At 38.6% G+C, this 24,201-nt stretch overlaps 1 protein-coding gene and 1 long non-coding RNA gene across 2 annotated transcripts; one reads left to right on the forward strand and one right to left on the reverse strand.

The window, feature by feature from the left end:
- Positions 1-299: 299 nt before the first annotated feature.
- On the forward strand, positions 300-15,568 carry LOC133553882 (uncharacterized). The gene is made up of 4 exons (XR_009806991.1): positions 300-342; positions 5,738-5,805; positions 15,372-15,396; positions 15,468-15,568. It is a non-coding gene; the product is annotated as an uncharacterized LOC133553882 (long non-coding RNA).
- cbln4 (cerebellin 4 precursor) lies at positions 11,735-23,379 on the reverse strand. The gene is made up of 3 exons (XM_061902221.1): positions 22,877-23,379; positions 18,085-18,201; positions 11,735-15,563 (listed from the first exon to the last, which is right to left on the reverse strand). The coding sequence occupies exons 1-3, from the start codon at positions 23,144-23,146 to the stop codon at positions 15,366-15,368; spliced, it is 585 nt and encodes a 194-aa protein (XP_061758205.1). The 5' UTR covers positions 23,147-23,379; the 3' UTR covers positions 11,735-15,365.
- Positions 23,380-24,201: the final 822 nt, after the last annotated feature.

Raw genomic sequence — 24,201 nt, forward strand, 5'->3', positions numbered from 1 at the left:
AACGTCAAATATTTTGACAAACCAAAATGATTAGGTTTTAGTTTACATTTAAGTGGAGTATCTGCCATTTCCAAGTGTCCTCAAATGCACCATATGTCACTCCATGAACCAGGAAGAAACCGGCGAAGAAACCAACACAAATATATCATATTTGTATATTGTGTCGTTTAAGAGAGTAAATTGTATGCCAATATCGTCAAATATTTGGACAAATTAAAAATTACTAGCTTTTAGTTTACATGTGGAATATCTGTCATTTCCAAGTGTCCTCAAATGCACCATATGTAACTCCATGAACCAGGAAGAAACCGGCGAAGAAACCAGCACAAATATATCATCTTTGTAAGTAATGTTCAGTAATATATTCATTTTTTAAATGAGTAAAGCCGCCAAAAAAGTCCAAATATTTTCTTCACAAAAAGTACTAGCTTTTTTATGTACATTCCAATTGGAATAGGTTTGATTTTTATTTTCAGCAAGTCATTGTGCTAAATGAAGCAGGAAGTGGCTCGTTAGCGAACAAACAGCAAATAAACCAACACAAATATGTCCTTTTTGCGTCACTGCACACAAATATGATATCAGTGAGATATTTATTTGGCTGCCAATAAAGTCCAATCTTTTCACAAACAAGACAAAAACGAGTTGTTTATGTACGTTCCGAGTGGATTGTCTCTAATATCCAAGCATCCTCAAATGCAGCAAGTCGCTTGCTAGCTAACCAAACAAAATAAAAACATGCTTCTAAGCATGAGATTGGTATTTTTCTTCAATAAATAACTAATATAGAAATGTTTGCCAACATTATTATGCTCCAGGCAAAAACGGTTCTACATAAATGTCGATTTATGAAAGTAAGGCCAACATTTTTTAATTGGCTTAATGGTTTGCAATTATCCGCTTAGCTGAGGTCATGTCGCGGGGGCAGCAGCCTAAGCAGGGAAGCCCAGACTTCCCTCTCTCCAGCCACTTCGTCCAGCTCCTCCCGGGTGATCCCAAGGCGTTCCCAGGCCGATTAGCGGAAGAAGATGGATGGCTGGATGGATGGATGGGTTTACAATTATCAATCAAATCTTGGAAAATGATTAAACGTACAAAAACCCTTAAATTGTTAAAAACATTTAAAGTGATTTAGGTAGCGCTTTTGTTTTTTTTAATTTTATTTTATATTTTCCATTATTATTATTTATTAATATTTAATACACTATCTTTATTTCCTTTTCTTTCCTTGTTGTTGAAAGTGCCTTCACTGTTGTGTGAATTATAAAAGTATGTTTTTCGTTCCAAAAAAAAAAGAATAATGATAATAAATAAAAATAATAATGTTTATATATATATATATATATATATATATATATATATTTGAAATATGGACGGATACAAAAACATATGTATCTAAAACAGTTATCCAATGTATGCATCATAGTGTTTGTAGCCAAAGCTAATTTAAAACACTTGTCCCCAACAACAACAACAACAACAACAAAAACAACAACACGATCTAACATCATTCAATCAATCAATGTTTATTTATATAGCCCCAAATCACAAATGTCTCAAAGGACTGCACAAATCATTACGACTACAACATCCTCGGAAGAACCCACAAAAGGGCAAGGAAAACTCACACCCAGTGGGCAGGGTGAATTCACATTCAGTGGGACGCCAGCGACAATGCTGACTATGAGAAACCTTGGAGAGGACCTCAGATGTGGGCAACCCCCCCCCCTCTAGGGGACCGAAAGCAATGGATGTCGAGCGGGTCTAACATGATACTGTGAAAGTTCAATCCATAGTGGCTCCAAGACAGCAGTGAGAGTCCCGTCCACAGGAAACCATCTCAAGCGGATCAGCAGCGTAGAGATGTCCCCAACCGATACAGGCGAGCGGTCCATCCTGGGTCCCGACGAGCGGTCCATCCTGGGTCTCGACTCTGGACAGTCAGTACTTCATCCATGGTCATCGGACCGGACCCCCTCCACAAGGGAGGGGGGGACATAGGAGAAAGAAAAGAAGCGGCAGATCAACTGGTCTAAAAAGGAGGTCTATTTAAAGGCTAGAGTATACAGATGAGTTTTAAGATGAGACTTAAATGCTTCTACTGAGGTAGCATCTCGAACTGTTACCGGGAGGGCATTCCAGAGTACTGGAGCCCGAACGGAAAACGCTCTATAGCCCGCAGACTTTTTTTGAGCTCTAGGAATCACTAATAAGCCGGAGTCTTTTGAACGCAGATTTCTTGCCGGGACATACGGTACAATACAATCGGCAAGATAGGCTGGAGCTAGACCGTGTAGTATTTTATACGTAAGTAGTAAAACCTTAAAGTCACATCTTAAGTGCACAGGAAGCCAGTGCAGGTGAGCCAGTACAGGCGTAATATGATCAAACTTTCTTGTTCTTGTCAAAAGTCTAGCAGCCGCATTTTTTACCAACTGTAATCTTTTAATGCTAGACATTGGGAGACCCGAAAATAATACGTTACAGTAATCGAGACGAGACGTAACAAACGCATGAATAATGATCTCGGCGTCTTTAGTGGACAAAATGGAGCGAATTTTAGCGATATTACGGAGATGAAAGAAGGCCGTTTTAGTAACGCTTTTAATGTGTGACTCAAAGGAGAGAGTTGGGTCGAAGATAATACCCAGATTTTTTACAGAGTCACCTTGTTTTATTATTTGGTTGTCAAATGTTAAAGTTGTATTATTAAATAGAGGTCGGTGTCTAGCAGGACCGATAATCAGCATTTCCGTTTTTTTTGGCATTAAGTTGCAAAAAGTTAGCGGACATCCATTGTTTAATTTCATTAAGACACGCTTCCAACTGACTACAGTCCGGCGTGTTGGTCAGCTTTAGGGGCATGTAGAGTTGGGTGTCATCAGCATAACAGTGAAAGCTAATACCGTATTTGCGTATGACGTCACCTAACGGCAGCATGTAGATGCTGAAGAGTACAGGGCCAAGGACCGAACCCTGGGGAACTCCACACGTTACCTTAACATAGTCCGAGGTCACACTGTTATAGGAGACGTACTGCATCCTATCAGTAAGATAAGAGTTAAACCATGACAGGGTTGAGTCTGAAATATATATCCGCCGTATATACAATCGTATCTGTGTTACTATAACCCCGTTGTAGCTGGGACGCATTGTCTTTAATCTCCTTTCTAATAAGTTCAATTTTCTTATTAAAGAACTTCATAAAGTCATCTGCCGAATGGGTGGAGCTACTGGAAGGAGTCCCTTGTTGGGTTAGCGATGCTACTGTACTAAACAAAAATTTTGGATCGTTTTTATTAATGCGGATGAGATTTGAGTAATAATTAGTTTTAGCTAACATCATTAAAGTAGGAATTTTTTTAGTAATATTTAATACTCGATCTTTATGTGCTTTTTTCCCCTTGTTGTTGAAAGTGCCTTCACTGTTGTGTGAATTATAAAAGTATGTTTGTTGTTCCAAAAAAAAATAAATAAACAACAATAATAATAAATACAAATAATAATGCTTCTAACATGACTTTTTCTTTTACATATTATATATATATATATATATATATATATATATATATATATATATATGTAGGTTTATTTGAAATAGAGACAGATACAAAAACATATATATCTGAAACAGTTGTCCAATGTATGCATCATAGTGTTTGTAGCCGAAGCTAATTTACAACACTTGTCCCCAACAACAACAAAAACAACAACAACACAGATCTAACATCATCAAAAATAGGAAAGTAAAGAGAATAAGGCAAAGAGGAGTTGTTAATAATGATAATAGTACTAATACAGACAAAGTGCAAACTAGATAAAAGCCAATACACAATACATCATGTCCGAAAAGGAGTAGGAAGAAGCAAAGCTTATTTAATCCTACCCCTTTTCCACTACAGAGCGCCCACAATATAAACATTCATTCCCTGACCTTCTTTACAGCAAAATATCAAAATAACAAAATGACATCTATGAGTGATTAACATAGCAGTTTTCTAACATGTACTTAATTATTTCAGTCATTACCAACATACTAAGATGAAGAATATCTTATTTTCAAAAAGTTTGAAAGTGTTTCTCATAATACTTCTTCTTTGTACTTTGTAAGCACTATTAATTTGAACATCCTCTTAAACTGGCTCATATCAGTACAATTTTGAACTTCTTTACTTCATCCGTTCCATCATTTAATTCCACATACTGATATGCTAAAAGTTTTAAGTGTTGTACGCGCATACAAATGTTTTAAGTTAGATTTCCTCTAAGGTTATATTTCTCCTCTTTAGTTGAGAAGAATTGTTATACATTCTTTGGGGATGGCGTGGCGCGGTGGAAAAGTGGCCGTGCGCAACCCGAGGGTCACTGGTTCAAATCCCACCTGGAACCAACCTCGTCACGTCCGTTGTGTCCTGAGCAAGATACTTCACCCTTGCTCCTGATGGGTGCTGGTTGGCGCCTTGCATGGCAGCTCCCTCCATCAGTGTGTGAATGGGTAAATGTGGAAGTAGTGTCAAAGCGCTTTGAGTACCTTGAAGGTAGAAAAGCGCTATACAAGTACAACCCATTTATTTATTTAATAATAATAATAATAATAATAATACAGACAAAGTGCAAACTAGATCAAAGCCAATAATAATAATAATGACAGACAAAAAGCAGACTTGATAAAAAAAACAATTAGTAAAAATTAATAAAAACTAAACTTGGGAATACAATTGTTGCTCAACTTGCCACAATTGTGTTTGTTTTTTGAAAGTAATAAGTTCAGGTAAACTTTTCAAAGTGTCAGGTAGAGCAGTGGTCCCTGACCCCCGGGCCGCGGAAGAATTTTTTATAATTTAAATTTTTTGGGGTAATTTTTTATTTTTCATTTTATTTTTTAATTATTTAATTAAATCAACATTAAAAAAAAAAACACAAGATACACTTACAATTATTGCACCAACCCCAAAAACCTCCCTTTTTCATGACAATTTTTTTTTAACCGGTAACGGACCGCAGAAGAATTTTTAATAAAAAAATTTTTTTGGGGGCGGCATAGCTCGGTTGGTAGAGTGGCCGTGCCAGCAACTTTATGGTTGCAGGTTCAATTCCCGCTTGTGCCATCCTAGTTACTGCCGTTGTGTCCTTGGGCAAGACACTTTACCCACCTGCTCCCAGTGCCACCCACACTGGTTTAAATTTAGCTTATATTTGAGTGTCACTATGTAAAGCGCTTTGAGTCACTTGAGAAAAGCGCTATATAAATATAATTCGCTTCACTTCACTTTTTGTAATTTAAATTTTTTTTTTTTTTTTTTTTTTTTTTTTTTAATTAAATCAACATAAAAACACAAGATACACTCACAATTAGTGTACCAATCCCAAAAAAACTCCCTTTTTCATGACAAAAATTTAAAAATAAATAAATAAAAATAAAATCCACCACCACCCACGCCGCCGGGCCGCAGGACAAACTATCGAGCATTGACCGGTCCGCAGCTACAAAAAGGTTGGGGACCACTGAGGTAGAGAGTTCCATCGTTGAGGTCCTTTTATTTAAAAAGGCAGCCTGGGCAAAATATTAATATTTTGCTTAGTTTTGGACTTGAACGTCCACCTGAAAGCTCACCTGAGGACAAACGTCAAACTTCACTTCCTGTCCAGCTGAAAGGAAGACAGGCTGATACCTGACATCCTCCTTTTTGACTGTCATTTTGCATCAACAGGACTAATGTATTTTCTCTAATGACAGGAAGTAGACCACCACCATGCTTCACCAGGGATGACATAATGCAGCTGGCTCGCCAAACCATCCGAAAGGTAACATTATCCTTTTTTTTTTTTTTTTTTGGTATTACGAAAGAAGGTTAGATGTGCAGAGAGCCGGCCGTGTCGCTGCTGGTTAACGTCATGACAACGGCGAGGGTCGAGAAGCTTTCATACAGCACTTCATATTTAAAGACAAGAATGCTATTTATTTATCAGCGCTACTTAACTTAAAATTCAAACTTATTACAAACCCCGTTTCCATGAGTTGGGAAATTGTGTTAGATGTAAATATAAACAGAATACAATGATTTGTAAATAATTTTCAACCCATATTCAGATGAATATGCTTTAAAGACAACATATTTGATGTTCAAACTCATAAACATTTTTTTTTTTGCAAATAATCATTAACTTTGGAATTTAATGCCAGCAACACGTGACAAAGAAGTTGGGAAAGGTGGCAATAAATACTGATAAAGTTGAGGAATGCTCATCAATCACTTATTTGGAACATCCCACAGGTGTGCAGGCTAATTGGGTGCCATGATTGGGTTTAAAAACAGCTTCCCAAAAAATGCTCAGTCTTTCACAAGAAAGGATGGGGCGAGGTACACCCCTTTGTCCACAACTGCGTGAGCAAATAGTCAAACAGTTTAAGAACAACGTTTCTCAAAGTGCAATTGCAAGAAATTTCGGGATTTCAACATCTACGCTCCATAATATAATCAAAAGGTTCAGAGAATCTGGAGAAATCGCTCCACGTAAGCGGCATGGCCGGAAACCAACATTGAATGACCGTGACCTTTGATCAAAAACCGACATCAATCTCTAAAGGATATCACCACATGGGCTCAGGAACACTTCAGAAAACCACTGTTACTAAATACAGTTCGTCGCTACATCTGTAAGTGCAAGTTAAAGATCTACTATGCAAAGCGAAAGCCATTTATCAACAACATCCAGAAACGCCGCCGGCTTCTCTGGGCCACGAGATTATCTAAGATAGACTGATGCAAAGTGGAAAAGTGTTCTGTGATCTGACGAGTCCAACCGTCCATCCATTTTCTACCGCTTATTCCCTTTTGGGGTCGCGGGGGGGCGCTGGCGCCTATCTCAGCTACAATCAGGCGGAAGGCGGTGTACACCCTGGACAAGTCGCCACCTCATCGCAGGGCCAACACAGATAGACAAACAACATTCACACACTAGGGCCATTTTAGTGTTGCCAATCAACCTATCCCCAGGTGCATGTCTTTGGAAGTGGGAGGAAGCCGGAGTACCCGGAGGGAACCCATGTTTTTGGAAATATTTTCGACATCGTGTCATCCGGACCAAAAGTGAAGCGAACGGTATGGGTGGTGCATTAGTGCCCAAGGCATGGGTAACTTACAAATCTATGAAGGCACCATTAATGCTGAAAGGTACATACAGGTTTCGGAACAGCATATGCTGCCATCTAAGCGCCGTCTTTTTCATGGACGCCCCTGCTTATTTCAGCAAGACAACGCCAAGCCACATTCAGCACGTGTTACAACAGCGTGGCTTCGTAAAAAAAGAGTGCGAGTACTTTCCCGGCCCGCCTGCAGTCCAGACCTGTCTCCCATCGAAAATGTGCGGCGCATTATGAAGCGTAAAATACGACAGCGGAGACCCCGGACTGTTGAACAACTTAAGCGTACATAAAACAAGAATGGGAAAGAATTCCTCCTGAAAATCTTAAAAAAATGTGTCTCCTTAGTTCCCAAAGGTTTTTTGAGTGTTGTTAAAAGAAAAGGTAATGAAACACAGTGGTGAACATGCCCTTTCCCAACTACTTTGGCATGTGTTGTAGCCATGAAATTCTAAGTTAATTATTATTTGCAATAAAAAATAAAGTTTATGAGTTTGAACATCAAATATCTTGTCTTTGTAGTGCATTGTATTCAATTGAATATGGGTTGAAAATGATTTGCAAATCATTGTATTCCGTTTATATTTACATCCAACACAATTTCCTAACTCATATAGAAACGGGATTTGTATTCTAACGCCTTTATTATTATTTCATGTAAATGCAAGGCACCTATTGATTTTGAAGACTAACAACGTCCGAAACGCGCAAGTTAACTCGGATCATGCTATCGCAGTCCTCGAGAGCCGTGGTTCTCAAACTGTGGCCTGCGGGCTCCATCTGGTGGCAACACCAAATAATCCCTTGATTAAAGTACAGTGTTTTATGTTCCTATATCGTGTTACTGTTTAAACTGTGTATGATGTTACTTTGGCCAAAATAAAACTACTCAGGCTTACTACGCTACTGTATTCTAATGTTGGCCATCATGGTGGTTCTTGGAGAGCCCCGTTTTATTTCTGTTGGTACTGTTTTGGACTGGCAAGGCAAGAAACTTATTGATTTTAAGTCAATTGCAACATTAAATTGTCATATATTTGAAAGTCATTGCGGAGGAGGGCGTGATCGGCACGCCTCCTGCGGGAATGGGGTGTGTATGGCCCGGCCTGGAAGCCAGCGACAGGTGAATGGATTGCCCAGCTGGGACTGGTTATCGAATCACCTGCCGCCTTTATTAGCAGCAGCCGGGCCGGAGACAGGAGAGTTGGAGTTGGAGCCAGAAGCGGAGAGACTGAAAAGACCGAAATAAATATTGCTGGAGAGCAGAACCATACTGGTGTATGTCAATAAAGCACTTGATTCAACCTGTCTAAAGGGGTTACGAAAGATCTGTCGGCACTAGGAGAATCCTCCCAGCAAAGACACTTTCACAGTCATGTTTTTGGAAGCCTTTTCCTGATCTGTATCCAACTTTCTTAGATTATTGATTATCTTTATCCCTCCATCCCCACACAGGAACCCTATTTTCACATTTGAGTTAAACAGCAATTATTACACGGGCAATTTTGGGTTTATTTGTGCTACAGCGGCCTAGTGGTTAGAGTCATACCAAACACTATAAAAATGGGACCCAATACCTCCCTGCTTGGCACTCAGCATCAAGGGTTGGAATTGGGGGTTAAATCACCACAAATGATTCTCGGGCGTCGCCACTGTTGCTGCTCACTGCTCCCCTCACCTCCCAGGGGGTGAACAAGGGGATGGGTCAAATGCAGAGGACACATTTCACCACACCTAGTGTGTGTGTGTGACTATCTTTGGTACTTTAACTTGAACTTTTTCATCACGTCATCAAAATATTACTGTAGGCATATTTTTTTGGCCTTTTCTGGATACCTTCTTTTTACTTTTGTGTGACAAGGGGCGGAAATATGAAGTGTTTCTCGTTAAAAACAAGTGTGTTGTTGTTTGTAAGTCTTATATTTCATTCTATTGACGACACAAATCACATAAAAACTCAATTTCGTCTTTTTAATACAGAGTTCAAGTCGGGTCACGTTGGCTTAAATGTTGTTTTGATGTGCCTAGCAACGGTTGCTAGGCACCGGGCAGCATGTTTCTTTTTTTTGCTGTTGGCGTCCGCGGCCATGAACGAACCCACTTGAAGAATTTAGGAGTGAATAAAAGTTGGTAACATGCTACTGCCATTAATTTTCATCGTCACGTGTACACGCTGTGAAAGTCTCCCTGCTTTGAGGGCTCACCTGAGTCCGATAGATCTTTCGTGAGCCCGGTAGTCTGGTGTAACAAGTCTGTTATGTTTCTGTTATCCCTCTCTCTTAATCTCATGCATCTGCTCACCAGCAACTCCAACTCCCACACGTGTCTCAATCCGGCTGCTGCTAATAAGGGCGGCAGGTGATTAGTAGCCGGTCCCAGCTGGGCAATCTACTCACTTGCCGCTGATGTGAAAAAGCTGGGGGTCCTGGATGCCAGGGTGCCAGGGTATGGTGGTCCTGGGGTGTGTTCCCTGGTCCCGGCCTGGCGAGCCGATCCTTAGGTGGTCTGGCGGTCTGGGGTTGGTGGGGGTGGGGCTGCGGGCGGCCGCCTTGGGTCGGGTGGGGGGCTGTCCCTCTTGTGGGTGGTTGGGCGGAGGGGTTGCTTAACCTTGCTAACTTCCTGGTAGGATGGTTAACTTTCTGGTTACCTCGCTAAGTTCCTGGTATCCTGGTTAACTTCCTCGTAACCTTGCTCACTTCCTGGTAGACTTGCTAACTTCCTGGTAACGTTGCTAACTTCCTAATAGGCTGGTTAACTTCTTGATTACCATGCTAACTTTCTGGCAATGTTGCTAACTTCCTGGTAAGCTGGTTAACTTCATGGTAGCCTTGCTAACTCCCTGGTAGGCTCACTAACTTATTGGTGGGCCGGTTAACTTCTTGGTAAGCTGGTTAATTTCCTGGTAAACTTGCTAAGTTCCTGGTAACCTTGCTAACTTCCTGGTTACATCGCTAACTTCCCGGCACACTGGTTAACTTCTTGGTAATCTTTGCTAACTTCCTGGTAACCTTTCCTAACTTCCCTGTAATGTTGCAAACTTTGTGGTAGGCTGGTTAAATTTCTGGTTACCTCGCTAACTTCCTGGTATGCTGGTTAACTTCCTGGTAACCTTGTTAACTTCCTGGTAGACTTGCTAACTTCCTGGTAACGTTAATAACTTCATGGTAGGCTGGTTAACTTCCTGGTTACCATGCTAACTTCCTGGCAATGTTGCTAACTTCCTGGTAGGCTGGTTAACTTCATGGTAGCCTTGCTCAATTCCAGCTAGGCTCGCTAACTTATTGATGTGCCGGTTAACTTCCTGGTATGCTGGTTAACTTCCTGGTAAACTTGCTAAGTTCCTGGTACCCTTGCTAACTTCCTGGTTACATCGCTAACTTCCTGGCACACTGGTTAACTTCCTGGTAATCTTTGCTAACTTCCTGGTAACCTTTCCTAACTTCCTGGTAATGTTGCAAACTTCCTGGTAGGCTGGTTAAATTTCTGGTTACTTTGCTAACTTCCTGGTATGCTGGTTAACTTCCTGGTAACCTTGCTAACTTCTTGGTAGACTTGCTAACTTCCTGGTAACGTTTCTAACTTCCCAATAAGCTGGTTAACGTCCTGGTAACCTTGCTATCTTTCTGGTAACATTGCTAACTCCCTGGTAGACCGGTTAACTTTCTGGTTTCTTTGCTAACTTCCTGGTATCCTGGTTAACTTCCTGGTAACCTTACTAACTTCCTGGTAGGCTGGTTGACTTCCTGGTTACCTTGCTAACTTTCTGGCAATGTTGCTAACTTCCTGGTAGGCTGGTTAACTTCTTGGTAACCTTGCTAACTTCCTGATAGGCCGGTTAACTTAATGGTAGCCTTGCTAACTTCCTGGTAGGCTGGCTAACTACCTAGTGGGCTGGTAAACTTCCTGGTAACCTTGCTAACTTCCTGATAGGGTGGCCAACTTCTGCTTTGTTCAGTGAACTTGCAGCATTTGTCCCATGCATATGTTTTGGGAATTTTGCAGAACTTATTTATCCTTTTTTTTTTTAATTCTGAAGTGTTAATGTGATCACAGCATTTTCCTGCTGCACGTAATTTACGGAGTCTAGTTTTTCTATACGTACAGTATATCCCAGAGGTCATCGTTGGAGTCAATCACAGCAAGTGACGCGACGCATAAGTGATGTTGTGTCAAATAACACGATAAAAACTAAAAAGTTATGTCATTCAACACTCTTTTTCGATCCTATTTGCAGAATTTATTTTATGTATAATTTTTTACAAATGACATGATGTGTTGTCAAATAAATACGATGACGTACTCTTGAAAACGTACGTATATTTACAAGTTTTAGTATTAACAGCAACATAACATTTTACATTTCGTCCCCACGTGAACACTGACAAATGCCAGGCACAATCAACACATTGAAGACTATAATGCAGACTGGTTAATGCATCACGGCATATCATAGCAATCCCCTTATATCATGCAAAGTAGCAGCTATGGTAGAAATGGTTAACAAATAAATAAATGTGTAATTTAAAAAATGCTATATTTTGACACCATTAGGTTTCATCGGAAATAATCAGAGATAATACTCTGCTTGCTTATAGGAAGTTGCTCTTTGTGTTGCCAAATGCTGCCATAACATATTTGAAGTAACTACAATCATACTAAACTAGCGTTTCTCATTTATTGTTATTGTTTTTACCAAGTACAACTCAGAAAAACACAAGTACCACTATAATGACCAACGTTCCAATACAGTACCATAGTAGGCTTAAGTGTTCATCAAAAACAAGGCAGGGGTATTATGTAACAAGTATGTTTAATCGTTTTGGCCACTATGACATTACACAGTTTGAACAGTAACACTGTGTTTGAATATAGGGAAATAAAAACACTGCGTTTTAATCAAGTGATTACTTGGGTACCCTTGTACCCGGTTTGAGAATCACTGCACTAAACTATGAAACATAATCTTGTACTGCGTATCTAAACAACCAATGAAAACAGCTTTTACTACCTTGTTTTCTGCTACTTGCTGCTCTGTAGTTTATTGACAATGATATCATCGTTTTAACAACAAGATTCCAGCGTTTCCCATAGGACTAAGATCTCTTTGCGGGAGCCGTCTGTTGCCGGGCAGAGCAGGGGATGATGTACGGTAATGACGTCATCGTTAAATTTGCATCATTGGCCAGGGCAAAAATAGGTTTAGGAATACAGTTTTTTTTCCTATCTATTTTGTTGGGTCATTTTAAAATGTCTAAAATCGGGATACTTTCGAACACGCCTCTGTCTTGGAGATTCGGTATGTGTACGTGATATGTAACTATTATTATTTGACACTTTGTATTGATGAATGTGCTGTTCAATCAAGGACACTTGTTACGTATGTTTAAAAGAAAAGACCAACGTTGTGTGTTTATTGGAGGACATTTCGATATCAACTGCCTGCCTGTATCGGAGATTATATCGGACATTTTACATGCAAATCAAAATCACTGATACCCGTTTTTTGTTTGCTAATATCGAACCCATATCAACATCGGATCGGCACAGTTCTAAACCTTACTAAACAAGGCAGTTGGCAACTATTGAACAGAACCAGATTCTAAAGCTATCAAGTGGTCGTACGGAAGTAAACACACCCTAATCGGAACAAACGGCCAAGTATTTCCGATATTACTTTCGTGCCAAAGACGTGATGAGTCCTGTGTGGAAGCTCAAATAAGTAAAAGCTGCCGAAGCGTCTCTCTTATCTGTCACAGTTAAACCCAAACAGTGTCGGAGATAAGCTTGCAGAGAAAGGTTTTTGCTTTTTGAGGTTAGAATGTTAATTTAGCCACAATGTGGTGGGAAGTGGGGGGGGTGGACATGGGCCACACGCGGACAAACTTTTAGTTGTTTACCCATCCACCTTCGTCCGCTTATCCGAGGTCCACACTTCCCTCTCCCCAGCCAGTTCGTTCAGCTCTTCCCAGGAGGGATCCCAGGGCGTTCCCGGGCCAGCCGGGAGACATAGTCTTCCCAACGTGTCCTGGGTCTTCCCCGTGTCTTCCTACCGGTCTCTTCGCTCCTGCCCTACGGACTTCCGTGTTACTTCGCTCTCCACAACATTTGGTAACACACACCTCAGCTAATAACACACATAGCCTCACACCACATATACTTTTGGATCTCGTTCACACTCCATTTCCTTAGTTTATATTCTATTGTTTGATTATTATATACATAGTTTATTTTTCTATTATAAATCTATAGAGCAAAAAACCCCTCTAGTGTTTGTTGCCGTCACCTTCCCCTGTTTAACCATAATAGCATCATCTTTAAAGTGTTGCCACTCCGCTGTTATTGTGAAAGTCATGTGTGCAACACTGTTGTTTACAATGAAGTCATCAGCGCTCTTAATGCTAACTTAGCAGTTTACACCTTACTGCTATTACTGTGCAACATTGGTTGTGTTACGGCTGCTGTGTTGTGCAATATACTAGTTTATAAACGACCATGTGATCAAAAAGCTAGGTTTTCCTTTCCACTTTCTCACGCAATCATAGTTGTGTAACATGATTGGGTACTTTTGGAAGTTAACCAGTGGATTTGATAACATAAATAATCCTCCAACGTAACATTCGTATGCATATCTAGCTCTGCATGCGCTTTAAAATGCTGCTACTCGGCTGTTAGTGTGAAATGATTGTTAGACTTGTTGTACTTTTGTTTACAATGAAGTCATCGGCGCTTCTTAATGCTGACTTAGCAGTTTACTCCTTACTGCTATTACTGTGCAACATTGGTTGTGACTTCTGCTGTGTTGTGCAATATACTAGTTTATAAACGAGCATGTGGTCAAAGCGCTAGGTTTTCCTTTCCACTTTCTCACGCAATCATGGTTGTGTAACATGATTGGGCACTTTTGGAAGTTAACAAGTGGATTTAAGAACATAACTAACCCTCCAACGCGACATTCGTATACATATCTGGCTCTGCATGCACTTTACAATGCTGCTACTCTGCTGTTAGTGTGAAATGATTGTTAGACTTGTTGTACTTTTGTTTACAATGAAGTCATCGGCGCTTCTTAATGCTGACTTAGCAGTTTACTCCTTACTGCTATTACTGTGCAACATTGGTTGTTACTTCTGCTGTGTTGTGCAATATACTAGTTTATAAACGAGCATGTGGTCAAAGCGCTAGGTTTTCCTTTCCACTTTCTCACGCAATCATGGTTGTGTAACATGATTGTGCACTTTTGGAAGTTAACAACTGGATTTAACTACATAACTAACCCTCCAACGCGACATTCGTATACATATCTGGCTCTGCATGCGCTTTAAAAAGCTGCTACTCTGCTGTTAGCGTGAAATGATTGTTAGACTTGTTGTATTGTTGTTCAAAATCAACTCATCGACACTCTTAATGCTGACTTAGCAGTTTACTCCTTACTGCTATTACCGTGCAACATTGGTTGTGTTACAGCTGCTGTGTTGTGCAATATACTAGTTTATAAACGACCATGTGATCAAAAAGCTAGGTTTTCCTTCCCACTTTCTCACGCAATCATGGTTGTGTAACATGATTGGACACTTTTGGAAGTTACCAAGTTGATTTAATAACATAATTAACCGTCCAACATAACATTCGTATACATATTTAGCTCTGCATGCGCTTTAAAATGCTTCTACTTGGCTTTTGGGGACTTTTTGTACTGTTGTTTACAATCAACTCATCAGCACTATCAATGCTGACTCAGCAATTACAACATTGGTTTGGATAAAAGCCCAAAAAAGAAAAAGAAAAGTTTTAATTCGCAGGTAAATTCTGAAGTTTGAAGGTCATGTCGTTCACTGAGCATCCTTTCACTGGTTGCTTGGATACAGGGTGTGAAGTGGTGAAGGTCAAGTCGACGTACGTGTTTAGGATATATTTTCCAGATTCACAACACTGAAAGGCGAACTATGGCTTCCGCGATGAGTTTTGACGATACAACGTAACAGAATTGTCAGTCCACAACAACAGGCGTGCACCCCTGGATGAGACGGTTGCCATGACAACCGAGCGCTCGTGGGATGTTTCCCGCTCGTCTCTGTTTGATTGACGGGATAGAAAGCGTCTTCGGGAACGTCCGTTTTGTCCCGCCATGTTGTTTTGACTACACAGCGACCACACATCACAAAAGAAGAATTGAACGGCTCGCGATCTAATTTTTTTTTTCTTCTTTTTCTTCCTTTTTTTTTTACAGCGGAAAGACGAGGAAGCCGGAGAAGGTGGAGTACTGCCAGCCGCCCACCAGGTTGCCCTTCTCCAGCTTCAGGTAGATCTTGTCCTCCTTTTCCAGGTAGAGCAGGACTCCGTTGGTGGCCGCCTCGCGGGTCACGTCCTTGTCCCCGGCGAAGGCCGAGATGACCGGCCTCCCGTTCAGCATCAGGTTCACCTGGCCAACGCAAGACCACAAGGATCAGGTCACACAGGTGAAGGTAAGTTTCTTGGCTTTATTAATGCACACAAGTTAAAAGTGTAATTTGAATGGTAACAATGTGCATTTATTAGAATGAAGATTATGGGGCAATCATTGCTTATTCCAAGTATTTTCCCTGAAATCCAAATATTGGAAAAATACTGCACTATATTCAATCAATCCTAACTTCCTGCCTGGCACTTACAAGTTAAATATGAGTACAATATTTCAAATCTGCTCACTAAGAAACATAAGTGCATCATACACTGTGACACCACCGACCAGGAAACCATTCACACGTCAGTTTGGCTCGTCTACATGGAAAAAAATGCAACTTTTAGCAAAAATTTGGGACATAAAATGCAGTGGATGTGTGAAATAAAACAGAATTATGTTCAAATAGCCATCATCAACATCTGGTACCGTTAGACGTGAATAAGATTTTTACTAGATTATTTAAAAGGCTGACATTGTCAAAAAGAAATAGTATGTCTACAAAATATATATATATATATATATATATATATATATATATATATATATATATATATATTTTTTTTTTTAGATTTATTTATATATATATATACATATAAATATACACATTATATACAAATATTTATATATAAATATATATAAATATATATATCCATGCACACCCACATATATATATATATATACATATATATATACATATATATATATATATATATATATATATATATATATACATATATATATATATATATGTATATATATATATATATATATATATATATATATATATATATATATATATATATATAGAGTAAAGTGAATCATATTTATATAGCGCTTTTTCTCTCGTGACTCAAAGCGCTTTACATAGTGAAACCCAATATCTAATTTTTACATTTAAACCAGTGTGGTCGGCACAGGGGGCAGGTGGGTAAAGTGTCTGGCCCAAGGACACAACGGCAGTGACTAGGATGGAGGAAGCGGGGATCGAACCCGCAACCCTCAAGTTGCTGGTACGGCCACTCTATATATAAATATATACTTTGTACACATACTATCTATTTTTGACAATGTCAGCCTTTTAAATAATGTAGTAAAAATCGTGTATATATATATATATATATATATATATATATATACATATATATATATATATATATATATATATATATATGTATATGTGTGTGTGTATATATATACACATATATAAAATTGTTTGTGTGTATGTATAATATATATATATCCATCCATTTCCTACCGCTAATGTGAACGTAGTAGCAGAGGCAGGGGTGGTGGCTGAGGGTCAGAGCCGGGTGAGAGTGGGTAAGTGACGAAAAAATAAATAGTATGTCTACAAAGTGTATATATATATATATATATATATATACATATATATATATATATATATATATATATATATATATATATATATATATATATATATATATATATATATATATACTTTGTAGACATACAATTTATTTTTGACAATGTCAGCCTTTTAAATAATCTAGTAAAAATATTATATATATATATATATATATATATATATATATATATATATATATATATATATATGTGTATGTGTGTTTATTAGGGTATCCTGATACCAATATTTTGATACCGGTACCAAAATGTATTTCGATAATTTTGGATACTTTTAAGGGGACCACAAAGACATTTCATTATTAGCTTTATTTTGAGAAAAAAATCTCAGGCTACATGAAACATATGTTTATTATTGTAATTTAGTCCTTTAATAAAATACTGAACATACTAGACAACTTGTCTTTCAGTAGTAAGTAAACAAAGGTTCCTGATTAGTCTGCTGACGTATGCAGTAACATATTGTGTTATTTATCATTCTGTTATTTTGTCAACATAATAAAGGACAAGCTGTAAAAATGGATTATTAATCTACTTGTTCATTTAATGTTAATATCTGCTTATTTTATGTTTCAACATATTCTATCTTCTGTTCAAATGTAATAATCACTTATTCTTCTCTTCTTTGATACTTTACATTAGTTTTGGATGATACCACACATTTAGGTAACGCTCCGATACCAAGTAGTTTCAGGATCACACATTGGTCATATTCTAAGTCTTCCAGGAACCAGGGACGTAGTTACTGAGTTTATAAAAATAATATGAATTTTTTAAAAAGGAAAAAATATTTTACGATATAAAATATCGACTAGATACGCTATTGCACTTGCTATCATTACAGTGGATGTCAGGTGTAGATTCACCCAATGCATTTTTTTTTACATTCAGGCGCGACATCTTTTCTGAACGGTGATGCCGGTGAGCTATTGTATCCTCCTACGGTGTGTAGTGAAGCATGTTTAGCTATTCCTCGTCCTCCAGTGATAATAATACTTGTAGGAAACGTACTCTATACATGTGTGTGTGTGTGTGTGTATATATATATATATATATATATATATATATATATATATATATTATATGTGTGTGTGTACAAAAATAAGGACAGACATACCTGTATGGTCTGACTTTGGTACACTTTAATGACGTGAAAGTTAAAACTGTAGACTCCTTTTCTCGGGGACAAAAACACCGACTCAAATGTGAAGAAGTTTCCGATGTTCACGAGAACCTGCGAGACAAAACAACAAGAAGCTCGCATTACACAACTCAAATGTTCTTCTTGTTTTTTTTTCAAGTGGCGTTGACTTGGATGCTTCTAATCTTCCTCCAAAGTCGCACTCGAGGTTGATTTTTCATTGGCCCACAGCATATTCAGCCAGTGAGATGGTAAAGTTACAGACATTATGTGTTTATGTTAAAGCTAAAGTACCAATGACTGTCACACACACACTGGGTGTGGTGAAATTAACCTCTGCATTTGACCCATCACCCTTGATCACCCCCTGGGAGGCGAGGGGAGCAGTGAGCAGCAGCGGTGTCCGCGCCCGGAAATAATTTTTGGTGAGTGGCCAAAAATATTAAATATATACTTTGCTTTGTGTTTAATGAATACACAGGCCTATTACGCTACTATATTTCAATGGTGGCAATTATGTTGGGGGAAAAAAATGTGATAACCACTGATCTCGACAGGAAGTGACATACCTTTTTCTTCATTGGTTTGGTTCATTTATTGACACCGAACGATCATTTGACAAAAGTCCAACAGAGAAAACCCTTCTGTCCCCCAAACCTTTTCACTCATGTTTGAAAACGATAATTCCTTTCTCCCAAATACACAAACATGCCTGCGCCAATGTGTAAACACTGCTAAGTACACGTTAAAATGATTAAAAGTTAAAGTACCAATGACTGCAATGAAATTATTCTCTGCATTTGACCCTGGGAGGTCAACGCATCATTTGCAGACTAAAACTACTGGTTTTCAAAAATGATTGTTAACCCAAATAGGTGAAATTAGATCACCTCTCACGGCACACTAGTAGTATGAGTTTGTCAAAAGCACGAGTTGTGTCACAGAACTAATTAAATTCACATCCTAAGGCAGTGGTTCTCAACCTTTTTTAAGGGATCCTGTGAACATTTTTTTTAATTCAAGTACCCCCTAATCAGAATAAAGCATTTTAGGTTGAAATGAAGAGATAAAGAAGTAAAATACAGCACTATGTCACCAGTTTCTGATTTATTAAATAGTATAACAGTGCAAAATATTGCTCATTTGTAGTGGTCTTTCTTGAACTATTAGGGAAAAAAACATATAAAAATAACTAAAAACTTGTTGAAAAATAAACAAGTGATTCAATTATAAATGAAGATGTCTACACATAGAAGTAATCAACAACTTAAAGTGCCCTCTTTGGAGATTTTAATAGAGATCCATCTGGATTCATCAACTTCATTCTAAACATTTCTTCACAAAAAATAAATCTTTAACATCAATATTTATGGAACATGTCCACAAAAAAATCTATCTGTCAACACTGAATATTGCATTGTTGCATTTCTTTTCACAGTTTATGAACGTACATTCATATTTTGTTGAAGTATTATTCAATAAATATATTTATAAAGGATTTCTGAATTGTTGCTATTTTTAGAATATTATAAAAAAAACCTCACGTACCTCTTGGCATACCTTCAAGTACCCCCATTTGAGAACCAGTGTCCTAAGGTACTACTGTGCTAAAAATAGACTGCTTGTGCTTAGTCATTTGCAAGTATGCACTAAGACGTTTGCAATTTGATGAAATGAATGAGAAACTCAAGTCTGCTGTCAACAATTGCCAAGCAGTTCGGAGCTGTGTCTGCAAATATCGTGTCGATTGTGTGTCCAAAAAATGAGCCAAACCAGGGGAGAAAAAAACTTAAAACAGTGTTTCACTTCTTTTTACACTTGCTGAAAAATGACGCAACACCACTCGCCTTTTCATGGCGGAGTGGTCGTTTGAGTGTTGATTTATGGGCTACAACAGGGGTGTCCAAACTTTATCCATTGAGGGCCGCACACTGAAAAATCAAAGAAAGCGAGGGCCATTTTGATATATATATATTTGTTTAACAATACAATATATGTATAAAAAAAATATACATTTCGGCCTCCACTCAGGCTTGATCCCAGGGACCCCAAAGGGTTTTGGTCAAAAAAATATCAAAAATTCAGCATTATTTTTTAAAATTATTATTCAAGTTTTAAATCTCTAGATCAACATTAGATCCATCTGTCAATATAATGATTTTAAAGATTTAAGTTGTATGATCTTTTTGTCACAAAAAAAACTGTTTTCTAATGGAAATATCACAAAATATGCAATATTTTCACCCAATATTTTTTTAAGCGGAAAACTGGAGATTACATAATGATTGGAACAATAAAAAGGTCAATAACTCATAACACCATTTATTTCAATTCATTATTATTTTTTGAACAATGACACTTAAAAACAAATCACACTAAAATGATTCGGTATCCAAAAGGGTCCTACTCATTAAAGTGTGACAAAAATAAATTATACATTTTCTTTACTGTTTACTTTTAACACAATAATCTCGAGATCAACTTCAGATCCATCCGTCAATTATAAGTTTTATTGTTGTTCATTTTAGGCCCTTCTTTTAAAAAACAGCTCAGTTTTTTATATGGCAAACACAAAATATTCAACATTTTCCCCAAAAAATATCTCAAAGTGGAAAATTTCAACATGACGTAATTGGAGCCTTGAATAGGTCAATAATTCATAATGACATTGATTTTGATTCATTATTATTTTTTAAAGAAAGAAACAGCCTGCATGCCAGCTTTGTTTTATTAGAGTAAACATTGCAACATTTTCTTCTTACATTTCACCCGTTTGCTCCTAATTTTTACGTTTTAAAATATGTTCAATCGTATTTTTGAAATGTGTCGTGGGGCCGTTAAAAAATTACCTGCGGGCCACAAATGGCCCCCGGGCCGCAATTTGGACATCCCTGGTCTAGAGTTAGGTGATCGTCAATTCGCACAATCCCCTTCACTTTGAACCATCCTTGTTTATGTTAGCAAAACTTCTGTTTACCTTTGGGGAACATTTATGAATGTTGAGTGTTGAAAAAGTACAGTTAACCCTCAGGGACTGAGATTCTGAGATTGACTTTATTGTCCTTTCATTTATTATTTGCTGTTTTTCTGTGGTGGCTCTTCAGTGGTTCTCTATTATTTTCTGTCATGCCTTCCCCCCGAAAGGACAGATAGTTCTTACCTAACACTAATATGCTATGACGCCATTGCCGCTCACTTTCCTTTCCCCCCTGACACCCCACCACGCCCCACCCCATTATTTGAGAAACACAGTTTTACCGCGTTATACATGATTTCGTTTAACAGGTTTTTTTTGGTCAAATTTTATAATTAAAAGTCAAATTTTTTTTCTCATTTTTACCACACGCTGGCAGTTGTTAAACAACACACCAAAGCCAAACGGGGCATAAAAGCCATAACAACATTTTTTACTGAAAAAAAAAATATTATTTGATAATTATCGAGAAAAAACAAATTTTATTACAAAAAAAATGATAATACAATACATATATATTTATAAATTTTTTTTGTAAATTTAAATAATTTTATTTATTTTACTTCATTTGGCAGGACCGTCAATTTGCACATTCACCACTTTGAACCATCCTTGTCTGTTAGCCTAACTTCTGTTTACACTTAGGGGACATTTTACTTTATTAATTTAATTGAAAAAAAAATAAAATTAAATAAATAAATAAATAAAAATATATATATATATCCATCCATCCATTTTCTACCCCGCGTATTCCCTTTGGGGTCGCGGGGGGCGCTGGTGCCTATCTCAGCTACAATTGAGCGGAAGGCGGGGTTCACCCTGGACAAGTCGCCACCTCATCGCAGGGCTATATATATATATATATATATATATATATATATATATATATATCCATCCATTTTCTACCGCTTATTCCCTTTTGGGGTCGCGGGTGGCGCTGGCGCCTATCTCAGCTACAATCGGGCGGAAGGCGGGGTTCACCCTGGACAAGTCGCCACCTCATCGCAGGGCTATATATATATATATATATATATATATATTTTTTTTTTTGTTTGTTTGTTTGTTTTTTTCAAAAAAGAAATATTTATATATATATATATTTTCACAATAAAATCAATAAAATTAATAAAATAAAATGTTAATTGATCAAATTAATTAAAATAAAAATAATAAATAAATATACGTATAAAAATATATATATATAATAAAAAAATTAAAAAAATAAAAATAATATATTATTTGTATATTATATATATCATTGACAGGTAGAAAATGGATGGATGGATTGAAATCATTGAAAGAATTATATATATATATATATATATATATATATATATATATATATATATATAATTCTTTCAATGATTTTCGATCAATGATGTTACAGTTTTCATTACATTTGCATAACATTACGTCATTTTACTCCTTTAAAACCCGACATTATCTGACCAAAAAAGCCTGTTAAACAAATAAAAATGGGACATACATTTTTGTTGAAGACAGAAAGTTATTGGGAAATTTGAGCAAAATAAGTACAAATATGATTTATTCATTTTTTTCTCAACAATATGAGATCAATTCTCAGAGCTTTGGTAAGTGGAAAAAGGTTAAAAATGGAATTTATGAATGCACCCTTCAGAAGCTGAAGGACTTTGAGGTCCTGTTTTGTTTTGAAGATAATTCCACATCAAGTGGAAGGTGAAGGTGTGGGGGGGCAAGGTAATCTGCAGAACAAGACCCCCCCCCTCCCGCCCTCCACCCCCATAGGTTGAGGTTATGAAAGAGTTTGAGGACCTGGTCGAAGTAGATGATCCTGGTCTTGTTGCTCCTCTCGGAGGGTTCGTGGTTGTTGCTGCGCACGGCCGAGAAGGCCACCTTGGAATGGGCGGCGCGCACGGAGATGCCGAGCGGCGAGTCGGACGCCTTCCAGCCGGCGGCCGGGTTGGAGTCGCACACCACCAGACACTTGCCCTCCAGCACGATGGGCTCCGTGTCGTTGTCGTGGGCTCGCAGCGACATCATCAGCGCCCAGGCGATCACGGTGGTCCAGACCAGCAGCGCCATGGTGCTCTCCTCTTCTTTTTTTTTTTTCTTTTTATGAGCGGCTCCACAAGCGCGCCGCGTCCACCGTGGACATCCTCACCGCGCACGGCGTCCGCGTCCGCTCCGCAGTCAAACCGCAGTCCAACTCCGCAGCGCTCATAGTTTTTATTTTCAATGGAAAAAAAAAGGAGACAATTTAAAGTTGATGCGTCGTTGTTCGATTCCGGGACGCCACCGGTGTCCCTGTCACACAGCCACCGATCCACGCACTGAAGTGACGCACGAGTGCGCGCGCCCCCTGCAGCCTGCCTCTCCGCGCGCGCCTTTAATTAAGCGTGCACGTTGTAACTCAGGGGTCGGGAACCTTTTTGGCAGATAGAGCCCACCCATCCATCCATTTTCTACCGCTTATTCCCTTCCGGGATCGCGGGGGGCGCCGGCGCCTATCTCAGCTACAATCGGGCGGAAGGCGGGGTACACCCTGGACAAATCGCCACCTCATCGCAGGGCCAACACAGATAGACAGACAACATTCACACTCACATTCAAACACTAGGGCCAATTTAGTGTTGCCAATCAACCTATCCCCAGGTGCATGTCTTTGGAAGTGGGAGGAAGCCGGAGTACCCGGAGGGAACCCACGCATTCACGGGGAGAACATGCAAACTCCACACAGAAAGATCCCGAGCCTGGATTTGAACCCAGGACTGCAGGACCTTCGTATTGTGAGGCAGACGCACTAACCCCCCTGCCACCGTGAAGCCCCAGAGAGAGCCATGAAAGCCAAATATTTCAAAATGTATTTCCGTAGGAGCCATATAACATTTTTCAACACTAAATACAACTAAATTCGTGTATTTTTAAGTATGACCAACATTTGTAGAGTATAATAAGTCTCTTATTCTTTTTAACAACATTGTTATTCTAAAAGTTAACCAATAATAAGGTGGCAGATGGGTTAGTGCGTCTGCCTCACAATACGAAGCTCCTGCAGTCCTGGGTTCAAATCCAGGCTCGGGATCTTTCTGTGTGGAGTTTGCATGTTCTCCCCGTGAATGCGTGGGTTCCCTCCGGGT

Source organism: Nerophis ophidion, linkage group LG06 (assembly GCF_033978795.1).
Source record: "Nerophis ophidion isolate RoL-2023_Sa linkage group LG06, RoL_Noph_v1.0, whole genome shotgun sequence".
Taxonomy (NCBI): Eukaryota; Metazoa; Chordata; class Actinopteri; order Syngnathiformes; family Syngnathidae; genus Nerophis; species Nerophis ophidion.

What these genes read in the sequence shown, in the direction of transcription:
- cbln4 (XM_061902221.1), bottom strand. Translation starts at nt 23,146, where the DNA reads ATGGCGCTGCTGGTCTGGACCACCGTGATCGCCTGGGCGCTGATGATG. An exon ending in GGATCATCTACTTCGACCAG is followed by an intron (nt 18,202 to 22,876) that starts GTCCTCAAACTC and finishes TTTGTCTCGCAG; the next exon opens with GTTCTCGTGAACATCGGAAA. An exon ending in ACCAAAGTCAGACCATACAG is followed by an intron (nt 15,564 to 18,084) that starts GTATGTCTGTCC and finishes TGCGTTGGCCAG; the next exon opens with GTGAACCTGATGCTGAACGG.